The 13,898-nt window shown below is 39.6% G+C and overlaps 1 protein-coding gene across 1 annotated transcript in view; it reads left to right on the top strand.

The window, feature by feature from the left end:
* The window catches only part of LRCH2 (leucine rich repeats and calponin homology domain containing 2), a 600,694-nt gene that overhangs the window by 443,156 nt on the left and 143,640 nt on the right, over positions 1–13,898 (top strand). The window contains exon 15 of the mRNA XM_053700216.1: positions 4,226–4,270. Coding sequence (XP_053556191.1) covers positions 4,226–4,270 — 45 coding nt within the window. The remainder of the gene's footprint in view (positions 1–4,225; positions 4,271–13,898) is intronic.

Genomic DNA, 13,898 nt, shown 5'->3' with positions numbered 1-13,898 from the left:
TACATTTTACTGAACATAATGACATATGGATCCATTATCATTTATTATAACTACCTGTGCTATTAATACTTCTTTATAAGATAATAAAGCATTGTACTACCATCATTGCCAAGGGATGTAAACAGATAGTATTTTTTTTATATATGAATGTCAGTTTGCATTTATATACTGTTGTACATTTAATGCTCTTTGGAATATTATTTGCAATAAAATACTTCATGTAGTGTCATGTACACTATTATTATATGCAAATTTATAGACGCTTTTTATGTTTATTGCATGTTCAGCAGCACACACAATTTTACATAGGCAGAACTTTTGTCTCTTTTTGGATATGCAAGAAATATGTTGTATGCTATTAGTGTGCTCAATACTATAATATATGTTCCTCTGGGTAAATACCTTTCATGCATATTACTCTGCATGTTTAATTCCAAATTTAGTCTGTATTTTAGTACAACTGTGGAATCTCATATACATATGTTATGTGGAATTTATACACAATGGTTCTATCATGAAGATACTGAACATTGTTCATAAATATTTTCATTTACAGTGGAGATCCTTTAGAATTAGGATCTATTGGTATCTCTTTTATACCTATTGTAAGGGCAATTTATATGTATGCACATACATTTATCATGCAGATACTGAACATTAATCATTAATATTTTCATTAACAATGTACATTGTGTATTCACTTTGTAAGTATACACAGTCTACTTATTCTGGACATGGCTTTACAAGTATCTACTGTGTACATGTTGGTCTATATGTAGTGCATCTCAAGTTAGTAAGGCCATATGACAGGCTAAATATGTGTGTATGCTTTAGTATATACTTGTATACTACATACTGATGCTTATGTCTTGTACAGATTTATAAACTTTGTAAAAATGTATGTATAAGTTTATATATTTTAGGATTCACCAGGAAAAATAGTTCGGATATCTGAATTAATTCTTCTTGTCCTTCAAGAGATCGAGAGTTTTGTACTCTCATGTTCTGAAAGGCGGCAGCCTTTATAAAAGGATTTGGAGGATATGGGAATAATTAATCCCATTACCAGTGTTTATTGTCCAAAGGGACTTACAGTCATAGCCTAGATTTGACAGCCCTAAACATGTTTGTCAGGGTTTCCACTTGTATAAAGGGAACATTCCGCACAATTTTAATCCAAAAGGGTCAGTTTATGGCTACTATAGACCTCAAGGATGCATATCTGCGCATCCCTATACACAGAGATCACTTTCAGTTCCTGAGGTTTGCATATCTGCAAAACATTGCCAGTTTGCCACTCTGTGTTGGGTACATTCTTGGCAGTGATCAGAATTCAAGGCATTTCAGTTGCACTGTATCTGGACGACATACTAGGGCAAGCCCATTCCCTGTCACTAGCTACTGCTCATATTCACAAGTTTCTGTCTCCTTTCAAGACCATGGTTGGATAATTAATGTACTCAAAAGCTTATTATATCGTGCTATAAGGGTAGCATTTATAGGAGTCATAATTAACTCAATCCTTATGCATCTAGTTTCTGATAGAACTTTGCAAAATAAAGATTCACAGGGTGTGTCTCTCCCTACAAAGGGCTCCATTTCCATCAGCAACTCCGCACATGGAGGCAGTAGGTCTTATGGTAGCTGCTTCAGATAATAGTTCCTTTTGCCTCTCTTCACTTGATACCCCTTCATTTGTCTATGCTACCTCAGTGGTCAAAGAATTATCTACATTTGGAACAATAAATTGCTTTGGATTTCTCCATCAGATAATCTTTTTTTTTTTTTTTTTTTTTTTTTTTTTTTGGATACACAAGAACCTAGGGGCATACTTCTTTCCTCAGTCTTGGCCTATTGTGTGGACGGACGCCTGTCTCTCCGGCTGGGGGCGGTCTGGGTTTTTCAAAGAGCGCAAGGAGTTTAGTCTCCTCTAGAAGCAAAGTTACTAATCAACATTCTGGAACTTTGAATGAATCTTCAGGCTTTTAAGTCGTGGCCCCTATTGATGGTAAATAAGTTAATCTGTTTCCAGTTAGACAAAATCACAGTGGTGGCCTACATAAATCATCAAGGGGGGTCCCCGCAATCCACTGGCGATGCAGGAATTGTCTGACAGAGAGGAATCATTGTTCCCTATCGGCAATTCACATACTAGGTGTGAACAGCTGGGAGGTGAACCATCTCAGCCCTCAGTCGGTGCATCCATCCAAGAGAGTGGTCCCTCCGTTAGGACATTTTCGATCGATAACTGATCAAATGGGGCTTTCAGGACATAGATCTGATGACCTTTCACTTAAAACACAATCTTCCAATGTATTGTACAAGATCAAGAGAGCCAAGGGCTTCTTTGATAGACGCCTTGGTACTTTGAGGAAGTTTTTCTCTAAAATTCCCAGTCCTTAAGGGGTTAAATAATAAACAATTTAATTTTTTATTATATAAAACAATAAACATTGATTTTACTGCAGGAACAGTCAATATAGATAATAATACTGTTATTTTTTTTTTTTTTTCATAAAGGGACTTGGAAGTCTACAGCCTGCATATTAAAGCGATGGTAATCTTTATAAACTTAAATTTCAAAGTATAAAATAAAACCATTAAACTAGGTAAATCATTGAAAGTTCACTCATTGCAAGTTCACTTTTTAAAAGCGTTATTTTGAATTAAAAAACTTACCTTGTTATCTCCGTTATAATCCGCTTTGGCCCACCTCCATGCTAGCTTTTTTTTTTATTTTTATTGTTTTTCACATTAATTGACAGGCAGATGGTGCAATCAATCGCAATCACACCACGGCCTTATTTTTAAATGTGCTTCGTTCTCTTGATATCCCTTGTTGAACATGAAACGCACATATCCTACAATAGTGGGAGCTAGCTGGTTATTGGTGCCTTCATATATTTGTCTGTTGTGATTGGCTAGCTAGATGTGTTCAGCTAGCTGCAAGTAGTGCAATGTTGTTCCTTCAGCAAAGGATAACAAGAGAATGAAGCGAATTTCATAATAGAAGTAATTTGGAAAGTTGTTTAAAATGCTATGTTCTATCCAAATCATGAAAGAAAAATTTGGGGTTTCCTGTCCCTATAAGGCGGGCAGAGACTGACTACAATGTGGATAACAAATGCATTCTTTTTATACAAAATAATGAGTTTTTAAAGGTGACCTTGCAATGAGTCATCTAGTTCAGGGGTCGCCAACCTTTCGGACCTCAGAGACCACTAAACTCACAATTTTTAATCCTGTGGACCACTAACATAATACTAATTGTTATATATTTTGTGTGTGTATATATATGTGTATATATATATGTGTATATATATATATATATATATATATATATATATATATATATATAAACATACACAAACACACACATACTGTACATAACTAGTATAACCATAGCTAAGTTTACATTATGTATATATTTACATGTTTAAGAATTATTTTTTGGAATTAACTAACTGAATGACAAAACTGAGAGAATACTTCCTAATGAGTAGGGAGATTGTAATTTAACTCCTCCTCCATTTTCACTGATGCCCAGCCAGGCACTGTAGGGAGTTGCGGCACGACAGGGTGACACCATCAGAGGAGACTAATTCCTGCTTGATGGTGTCAAGGACCACTAACATCTTCTTGTGGACCACCAGTGGTCCATGGACCACTGGTTGGCGACCGCTGATCTAGTTTAAGGGTTTAATTTTTTGCTATGAAATCTGATTTCATAAAGTTTACCATCACTTTGATGCAAGGCACTATCGTTTCTTCAGAATTTTTTTTTCTTCAAATGCTGTATCTGCATTGTATGTCCAAGTTTACTACCAACATGTTATGTCCATTTAACTAACCATTTTGTGACAGTTTTTTAGCCTACATGCAGGATGAGAAATTGATGTAATTTAACATTAGCATTTTATAACAGAATGAAGTATTTTTTTTTACAATTTTAAGCCTTTAATCCACTTTTTTACAGCATAAAGCTTTTTCCGCCCAGGATTTTCTTTATATATACAAGGAAAAAAGATACAAATATTCATGTAGATGTTGCAAAAATGTTTTACAGTCCTCCTTGTAGTTGAATAAAATTAGCAAAGCATTATAAGCGTACGTACCGTGGTGATGTTAATGTGTTGTATAAAGTTTTATAAAAAGATGTACAAGAAATATTCTTAGATGTTTTCTTCATAAATTTTATCCTTATGCATATTTTTTTTTTCCATAGTACAAATCTTCCCGAAAGTGTTCAAGTGGAAATGAGAATGATGAGGTGAGACTTTTTGAAATGTCACCTGTCTGCCCTGCTGATTTGAATTTTTCTTTTCCAAATTATTTGCTTCTGATATAATTTAACACTTTCCTGTTTCCGAGAAAGAATGTTTACCAGAATATAATCTTCATATTGTTGTGTATAGTCTTCAGAAAGGGTCCAACTTACGTTTTAGAGAGTTGCAGGTAAAATGGAAAATAATACTGTGAAATGCAGTTTTGTTGTTACTAGTTTTCCTCACTTCTTGCTCAACACTAATATGGTCTTAAGTGTTATACATGCTCATTGCTCCATATCTTTACAGAGCAGAGCTGTATAATTCTGTAGTTGCCAAGTACAGACTCATTAGCCAGTTACTGTATGTCCTAAACAACATAACCAAATTTAACACTGCTGTGCACAGTCAGTTTTTCTAATGTGACAATATAGTTTGCGAACAGAGAGACAGGGTAAAAAACGTGTACTTCTGTGAATAAACTTGACACCCACTGGTGTATCAGACAGAATGTGTGGGGATACTGTTGTCACAGTGTGTGACATTGCATGAGCTATATCATAATAAATGCTTGTGTGTTGCTGACTACAGCGATACCACTATCTACTGTCCCCAACACAAAACCCTATCAACAATGCATGGTCTCAACCGCTCTACAACATAAGAGATGATGACTGTCTTGTCACCCCTTACCTTCTCTGTTGTCTAGTCTCTGCCTGTAATTACTTGCTGTCAAGCTGCGTGATTGCAGCACAAATAAGCATCCTGACATAGAAACAGATTTTGACGGGAGATAAGAACCATAGACCCAACAAGTCTGCCCAATATTTCCTAAAAGTATAAACGTATCTAGCTTGTAGGATAGCCTTATGCTTATCCCAGGCATAACAGTCTCCCACAGTATTTGTCATTATGACTTCTTGTGGAAGTTTATTATATAAATTTATCGTCCTTTCTATAAAAAAGTGCTGTTGCAAATTACTCCTGAATCTACTACCCTTCAGCTTGAGATCATGATCCCTTGTTCTTAAATCTTTCTTTTTATGAAAAATACTCACAGCCTCAGATTTACTAAGCCCCTAATATGTTTGAAAGTTACTATCATATTGCTTATTTCCCTTATTTTTTTATTTTTTGTAACTTAGTTCTTTTTTATTTTTTGTACTTTAGTTAGTTTATTTCATTTAGTTATTTGTAGATATTGTATTTAATTAATGTATTGATAGTGTAGTGCTAGGTTTAATTGTAGGTAATTATAGGTATTTTATTTAATTAATTTAATGATAGTATAGTGTTAGGTTTAATTGTAACTTAGGTTAGGATTTATTTTACAGGTAATTTTGTAATTATTTTAACTAGGTAACTATTAAATAGTTCTTAACTATTTAATAGCTATTGTACCTGGTTAAAATAATTACAAAGTTGCCTGTAAAATAAATATTAATCCTAAAATAGCTACAATGTAATTATAATTTATATTGTAGCTATATTAGGATTTATTTTACAGGTAAGTATTTAGCTTTAAATAGGAATCATTTATTTAATAAGAGTTAATTTCGTTAGATTAAAATTATATTTAATTTAGGGGGGTGTTAGTGTTAGGGTTAGACTTAGCTTTAGGGGTTAATACATTTATTAGAATAGCGGTGAGCTCCGGTTTGCAGATTAGGGGTTAATAATTGAAGTTAGGTGTCGGCGATGTTAGGGAGGGCAGATTAGGGGTTAATACTATTTATTATAGGGTTAGTGAGGCGGATTAGGGGTTAATAACTTTATTATAGTAGCGGTGCGGTCCGCTCGGCAGATTAGGGGTTAATAAGTGTAGGCAGGTGGAGGCGACGTTGAGGGGGGCAGATTAGGGGTTAATAAATATAATATAGGGGTCGGCGGTGTTAGGGGCAGCAGATTAGGGGTACATAGCTATAATGTAGGTGGCGGCACTTTGCGGTCGGCAGATTAGGGGTTAATTATTGTAGGTAGCTGGCGGCGACGTTGTGGGGGGCAGATTAGGGGTTAATAAATATAATACAGGGGTCGGCGGTGTTAGGGGCAGCAGATTAGGGGTACATAAGTATAACGTAGGTGGCGGTCGGCAGATTAGGGGTTAAAAAAATGTAATCGAGTGGCGGCGATGTGGGGGGACCTCGGTTTAGGGGTACATAGGTAGTTTATGGGTGTTAGTGTACTTTAGAGTACAGTAGTTAAGAGCTTTATGAACCGGCGTTAGCCCAGAAAGCTCTTAACTACTGACTTTTTTCTGCGGCTGGAGTTTTGTCGTTAGATTTCTAACGCTCACTTCAGACACGACTCTAAATACCGGAGTTAGAAAGATCCCATTGAAAAGATAGGATACGCAATTGACGTAAGGGGATCTGCGGTATGGAAAAGTCGCGGCTGAAAAGTGAGCGTTAGACCCTTTTTTGAGTGACTCCAAATACCGGAGTTAGCCTAAAACCAGCGTTAGGAGCCTCTAACGCTGGTTTTCACGGCTACCGCCGAACTCCAAATCTAGCCGTAATAATCTTTAAAGTGGCATAAGAACGAAATTCTGCTGCAAATACCTTTACCAATACAACCAAGAATTCTACTGACCCTACTCTCACTGCAATTCTATATTGTTTACTAAATTTTAAATCATCTGAAATAATTCCCAAGTCCCATTCCTCATATGTAACAGTCAGTAAAGTGTAATTGAGTCTGTAATTAACGTTTGAATTTTCTTTCATATAGGTGGCGAGAGTCCATGATGCATTACTCATGGGGATTACATTTCTACCTCTAGGAGGAGCCAAAGAGTCCTATAAAACCCCTCACACATACCTTAGTCTTATCAGAGATTTTCTTCTTTTGGATTGTGAACTTATTTTCTCAGCCAAAAAAAGCTGTTTTTCTCCAACATAGGTGTGTCCGGTCCACGGCGTCATCCTTACTTGTGGGATATTCTCTTCCCCAACAGGAAATGGCAAAGAGCCCAGCAAAGCTGGTCACATGATCCCTCCTAGGCTCCGCCTACCCCAGTCATTCTCTTTGCCGTTGTACAGGCAACATCTCCACGGAGATGGCTTAGAGTTTTTTAGTGTTTAACTGTAGTTTTTATTATTCAATCAAGAGTTTGTTATTTTAAAATAGTGCTGGTATGTACTATTTACTCTGAAACAGAAAAGAGATGAAGATTTCTGTTTGTATGAGGAAAATGATTTTAGCAACCGTTACTAAAATCCATGGCTGTTCCACACAGGACTGTTGAGAGGAATTAACTTCAGTTGGGGGAACAGTGAGCAGTCTTTTGCTGCTTGAGGTATGACACATTCTAACAAGACGATGTAATGCTGGAAGCTGTCATTTTCCCTATGGGATCCGGTAAGCCATTTTTATTCAGACAGTAAATAAGGGCTTCACAAGGGCTTATTAAGACTGTAGACATTTTCTGGGCTAAATCGATTCATATATTACACATATTTAGCCTTGAGGAATCATTTAATCTGGGTATTTTTGTTAAATAATATCGGCAGGCACTGTTTTAGACACCTTATTCTCTAGGGGCTTTCCCTAATCATAGGCAGAGCCTCATTTTCGCGCCGGTATTGCGCACTTGTTTTTGAGAAGCATGACATGCAGTCGCATGTGTGAGGAGCTCTGATACATAGAAAAGACTTTCTGAAGGCGTCATTTGGTATCGTATTCCCCTTTGGGCTTGGTTGGGTCTCAGCAAAGCAGATACCAGGGACTGTAAAGGGGTTAAAGTTAAAAACGGCTCTGGTTCCGTTATTTTAAGGGTTAAAGCTTCCAAATTTGGTGTGCAATACTTTTAAGGCTTTAAGACACTGTGGTGAAAATTTGGTGAATTTTGAACAATTCCTTCATACTTTTTCGCAATTGCAGTAATAAAGTGTGTTCAGTTTAAAATTTAAAGTGACAGTAACGGTTTTATTTTAAAACGTTTTTTGTACTTTATCAAGTTTATGCCTGTTTAACATGTCTGAACTACCAGATAGACTGTGTTCTGAATGTGGGGAAGCCAAGGTTCCTTCTCATTTAAATAAATGTGATTTATGTGACACTGAAAATGATGCCCAAGATGATTCCTCAAGTGAGGGGAGTAAGCATGGTACTGCATCATTCCCTCCTTCGTCTACACGAGTCTTGCCCACTCAGGAGGCCCCTAGTACATCTAGCGCGCCAATACTCCTTACTATGCAACAATTAACGGCTGTAATGGATAATTCTATCAAAAACATTTTAGCCAAAATGCCCACTTATCAGCGTAAGCGCGACTGCTCTGTTTTAGATACTGAAGAGCATGAGGACGCTGATGATAATGGTTCTGAAATGCCCCTACACCAGTCTGAGGGGGCCAGGGAGGTTTTGTCTGAGGGAGAAATTTCAGATTCAGGGAAAATTTCTCAACAAGCTGAACCCGATGTGATTACATTTAAATTTAAGTTGGAACATCTCCGCGCTCTGCTTAAGGAGGTATTATCCACTCTGGATGATTGTGAGAATTTGATCATCCCAGAGAAACTATGTAAAATGGACAAGTTCTTAGAGGTCCCGGGGCTCCCAGAAGCTTTTCCTATACCCAAGCGGGTGGCGGACATTGTAAATAAAGAATTGGAAAGGCCCGGTATACCTTTCGTCCCTCCCCCCATATTTAAAAAATTGTTTCCTATGGTCGACCCTAGAAAGGACTTATGGCAGACTGTCCCCAAGGTCGAGGGAGCGGTTTCTACTTTAAACAAACGCACCACTATACCCATAGAAGATAGTTGTGCTTTCAAAGATCCTATGGATAAAAAATTAGAAGGTTTGCTTAAAAAGATGTTTGTTCAGCAAGGTTACCTTCTACAACCAATTTCATGCATTGTCCCTGTCACTACAGCCGCGTGTTTCTGGTTCGATGAGCTAGTAAAGGCGATCGATAGTGATTCTCCTCCTTATGAGGAGATTATGGACAGAATCCGTGCTCTCAAATTGGCTAATTCTTTCACCCTAGACGCCACTTTGCAATTGGCTAGGTTAGCGGCGAAGAATTCTGGGTTTGCTATTGTGGCGCGTAGAGCGCTTTGGTTGAAATCTTGGTCAGCGGATGCGTCTTCCAAGAACAAACTCCTTAACATTCCTTTCAAGGGGAAAACGCTGTTTGGCCCTGACTTGAAAGAGATTATCTCTGATATCACTGGGGGTAAGGGCCACGCCCTTCCTCAGGATAGGTCTTTCAAGGCCAAAAATAAACCTAATTTTCGTCCCTTTCGTAGAAACGGACCAGCCCCAAGTGCTACGTCCTCTAAGCAAGAGGGTAATACTTCTCAAGCCAAGCCAGCCTGGAGACCAATGCAAGGCTGGAACAAGGGAAAGCAGGCCAAGAAACCTGCCACTGCTACCAAGACAGCATGAAATGTTGGCCCCCGATCCGGGACCGGATCTGGTGGGGGGCAGACTCTCTCTCTTCGCTCAGGCTTGGGCAAGAGATGTTCTGGATCCTTGGGCACTAGAAATAGTGTCCCAAGGTTATCTTCTGGAATTCAAGGGGCTTCCCCCAAGGGGGAGGTTCCACAGGTCTCAATTGTCTTCAGACCACATAAAGAGACAGGCATTCTTACATTGTGTAGAAGACCTGTTAAAAATGGGAGTGATTCATCCTGTTCCATTAGGAGAACAAGGGATGGGGTTCTACTCCAATCTGTTCATAGTTCCCAAAAAAGAGGGAACGTTCAGACCAATCTTAGATCTCAAGATCTTAAACAAGTTTCTCAAGGTTCCATCGTTCAAAATGGAAACCATTCGAACAATTCTTCCTTCCATCCAGGAAGGTCAATTCATGACCACGGTGGATTTAAAGGATGCGTATCTACATATTCCTATCCACAAGGAACATCATCGGTTCCTAAGGTTCGCATTCCTGGACAAGCATTACCAGTTCGTGGCGCTTCCTTTCGGATTAGCCACTGCTCCAAGGATTTTCACAAAGGTACTAGGGTCCCTTCTAGCGGTGCTAAGACCAAGGGGCATTGCAGTAGTACCTTACTTGGACGACATTCTGATTCAAGCGTCGTCCCTTCCTCAAGCAAAGGCTCACACAGACATAGTCCGGGCCTTTCTCAGATCTCACGGATGGAAAGTGAACGTGGAAAAGAGTTCTCTATCTCCGTCGACAAGGGTTCCCTTCTTGGGAACAATAATAGACTCCTTAGAAATGAGGATTTTTCTGACAGAGGCCAGAAAAACAAAACTTCTAAACTCTTGTCAAACACTTCATTCCGTTCCTCTTCCTTCCATAGCGCAGTGCATGGAAGTAATAGGTTTGATGGTAGCGGCAATGGACATAGTTCCTTTTGCGCACATTCATCTAAGACCATTACAACTGTGCATGCTCAGTCAGTGGAATGGGGACTATACAGACTTGTCTCCGAAGATACAAGTAAATCAGAGGACCAGAGACTCACTCCGTTGGTGGCTGTCCCTGGACAACCTGTCACAAGGGATGACCTTCCGCAGACCAGAGTGGGTCATTGTCACGACCGACGCCAGTCTGATGGGCTGGGGCGCGGTCTGGGGATCCCTGAAAGCTCAGGGTCTTTGGTCTCGGGAAGAATCTCTTCTACCGATAAATATTCTGGAACTGAGAGCGATATTCAATGCTCTCAAGGCTTGGCCACAGCTAGCAAAGGCCAAGTTCATACGGTTTCAATCAGACAACATGACGACTGTTGCGTACATCAACCATCAGGGGGGAACAAGGAGTTCCCTGGCGATGGAAGAAGTGACCAAAATCATTCAATGGGCGGAGACTCACTCCTGCCACCTGTCTGCAATCCACATCCCAGGAGTGGAAAATTGGGAAGCGGATTTTCTGAGTCGTCAGACATTACATCCGGGGGAGTGGGAACTCCATCCGGAAATCTTTGCCCAAATTACTCAACTGTGGGGCATTCCAGACATGGATCTGATGGCCTCTCGTCAGAACTTCAAGGTTCCTTGCTACGGGTCCAGATCCAGGGATCCCAAGGCGACTCTAGTAGATGCACTAGTAGCACCTTGGACCTTCAAACTAGCTTATGTATTCCCGCCGTTTCCTCTCATCCCCAGGCTGGTAGCCAGGATCTATCAGGAGAGGGCGTCGGTGATCTTGATAGCTCCTGCGTGGCCACGCAGGACTTGGTATGCAGATCTGGTGAATATGTCATCGGCTCCACCATGGAAGCTACCTTTGAGACGAGACCTTCTTGTTCAAGGTCCGTTCGAACATCCGAATCTGGTCTCACTCCAGCTGACTGCTTGGAGATTGAACGCTTGATCTTATCAAAACGAGGGTTCTCAGATTCTGTTATTGATACTCTTGTTCAGGCCAGAAAGCCTGTAACTAGAAAAATTTACCACAAAATATGGAAAAAATATATCTGTTGGTGTGAATCTAAAGGATTCCCTTGGGACAAGGTAAAGATTCCTAAGATTCTATCCTTTCTTCAAGAAGGATTGGAGAAAGGATTATCTGCAAGTTCCTTGAAGGGACAGATTTCTGCCTTGTCTGTGTTACTTCACAAAAAACTGGCAGCTGTGCCAGATGTTCAAGCCTTTGTTCAGGCTCTGGTTAGAATCAAGCCTGTTTACAAACCTTTGACTCCTCCTTGGAGTCTCAACTTAGTTCTTTCAGTTCTTCAGGGGGTTCCGTTTGAACCCTTACATTCCGTTGATATTAAGTTATTATCTTGGAAAGTTTTGTTTTTGGTTGCAATTTCTTCTGCTAGAAGAGTTTCAGAATTATCTGCTCTGCAGTGTTCTTCTCCTTATCTGGTGTTCCATGCAGATAAGGTGGTTTTACGTACTAAACCTGGTTTTTTTCCAAAAGTTGTTTCTAACAAAAACATTAACCAGGAGATAGTCGTGCCTTCTTTGTGTCCGAAACCAGTTTCGAAGAAGGAACGTTTGTTGCACAATTTGGATGTTGTTCGCGCTCTAAAATTCTATTTAGATGCTACAAAGGATTTTAGACAAACATCTTCCTTGTTTGTTGTTTATTCTGGTAAAAGGAGAGGTCAAAAAGCAACTTCTACCTCTCTCTCTTTTTGGATTAAAAGCATCATCAGATTGGCTTACGAGACTGCCGGACGGCAGCCTCCTGAAAGAATCACAGCTCATTCCACTAGGGCTGTGGCTTCCACATGGGCCTTCAAGAACGAGGCTTCTGTTGATCAGATATGTAGGGCAGCGACTTGGTCTTCACTGCACACTTTTACCAAATTTTACAAGTTTGATACTTTTGCTTCTTCTGAGGCTATTTTTGGGAGAAAGGTTTTGCAAGCCGTGGTGCCTTCCATTTAGGTGACCTGATTTGCTCCCTCCCTTCATCCGTGTCCTAAAGCTTTGGTATTGGTTCCCACAAGTAAGGATGACGCCGTGGACCGGACACACCTATGTTGGAGAAAACAGAATTTATGTTTACCTGATAAATTACTTTCTCCAACGGTGTGTCCGGTCCACGGCCCGCCCTGGTTTTTTAATCAGGTCTGATAATTTATTTTCTTTAACTACAGTCACCACGGTATCATATGGTTTCTCCTATGCAAATATTCCTCCTTAACGTCGGTCGAATGACTGGGGTAGGCGGAGCCTAGGAGGGATCATGTGACCAGCTTTGCTGGGCTCTTTGCCATTTCCTGTTGGGGAAGAGAATATCCCACAAGTAAGGATGACGCCGTGGACCGGACACACCGTTGGAGAAAGTAATTTATCAGGTAAACATAAATTCTGTTTTTCTAATCCCTCCCTTAATGGTTACTTGTGGTCTTCCACAGCTTGGGTATTCGTTCCCATGGGTAATGAATTGTGGACTCTCGCCACCTGTATGAAAGAAAACATAGTTTATACTTACCTGATAAATTCATTTCTTTCCACAAGCCCCCACCATTTTCTTGGGTTTGATTTGTTTTAAGCAGATCTTTTTTTCCCTGCTCCTTTTTGGTTTTTACTCCTTGTTCACTACTTGGCTATATGTGAGACTAAGGTATTTGTGAGGTGGAAGGGGTTTTATAGGGCTCTTGGGGTTTGGGAGACTTCCTAGTGGAAGGAATGTAATTCCCATGAGTAATGGATTGTGGACTCTCGCCACCATGAAATAAATGAATTTATTAGGTAAGTATAAATGATGTTTTTCTTCCCTAAATGCATAGTTTTGCACTTTGCAGTGTTAAACTTTAGATCCTAGTCATTTGTCCAATCCTCCAATTTTTTTATATCACTTCTCATTTGGTCCACCCCCCCACCCCCACATTATAAATGTTTGTATTATCTGCAAACAGACATGTTCCCCTGAAGCCCTTTGCTTATTTCACTGATAAATATGTTAAACAAAACAGGCACCAGAACTGACCACTGAGGAACACCACTAGTATCTGCCCCATCTGCTAAAGTACTTCATTTACTAAGACACTCTGTTTTTCTATCCTTAAGCCAGCATTCTACCCAGTTCAACATTTTTGAATCTAGACCAAGGAGACATAAACTGCTCCACCCTGGTCTAATACTTTTGTTACATAATCAAGTATCAAATACATAATCAAGTATATATGACACTGATATATTCCCTATCTCTCTGAATGTAGCACCAGAAGTGTCAATCACGCTGACAGGATATGC

This window comes from Bombina bombina, chromosome 1, assembly GCF_027579735.1.
Source record: "Bombina bombina isolate aBomBom1 chromosome 1, aBomBom1.pri, whole genome shotgun sequence".
NCBI classification, from domain to species: Eukaryota; Metazoa; Chordata; class Amphibia; order Anura; family Bombinatoridae; genus Bombina; species Bombina bombina.
This window is presented reverse-complemented; position numbering and strand designations above follow the sequence as displayed.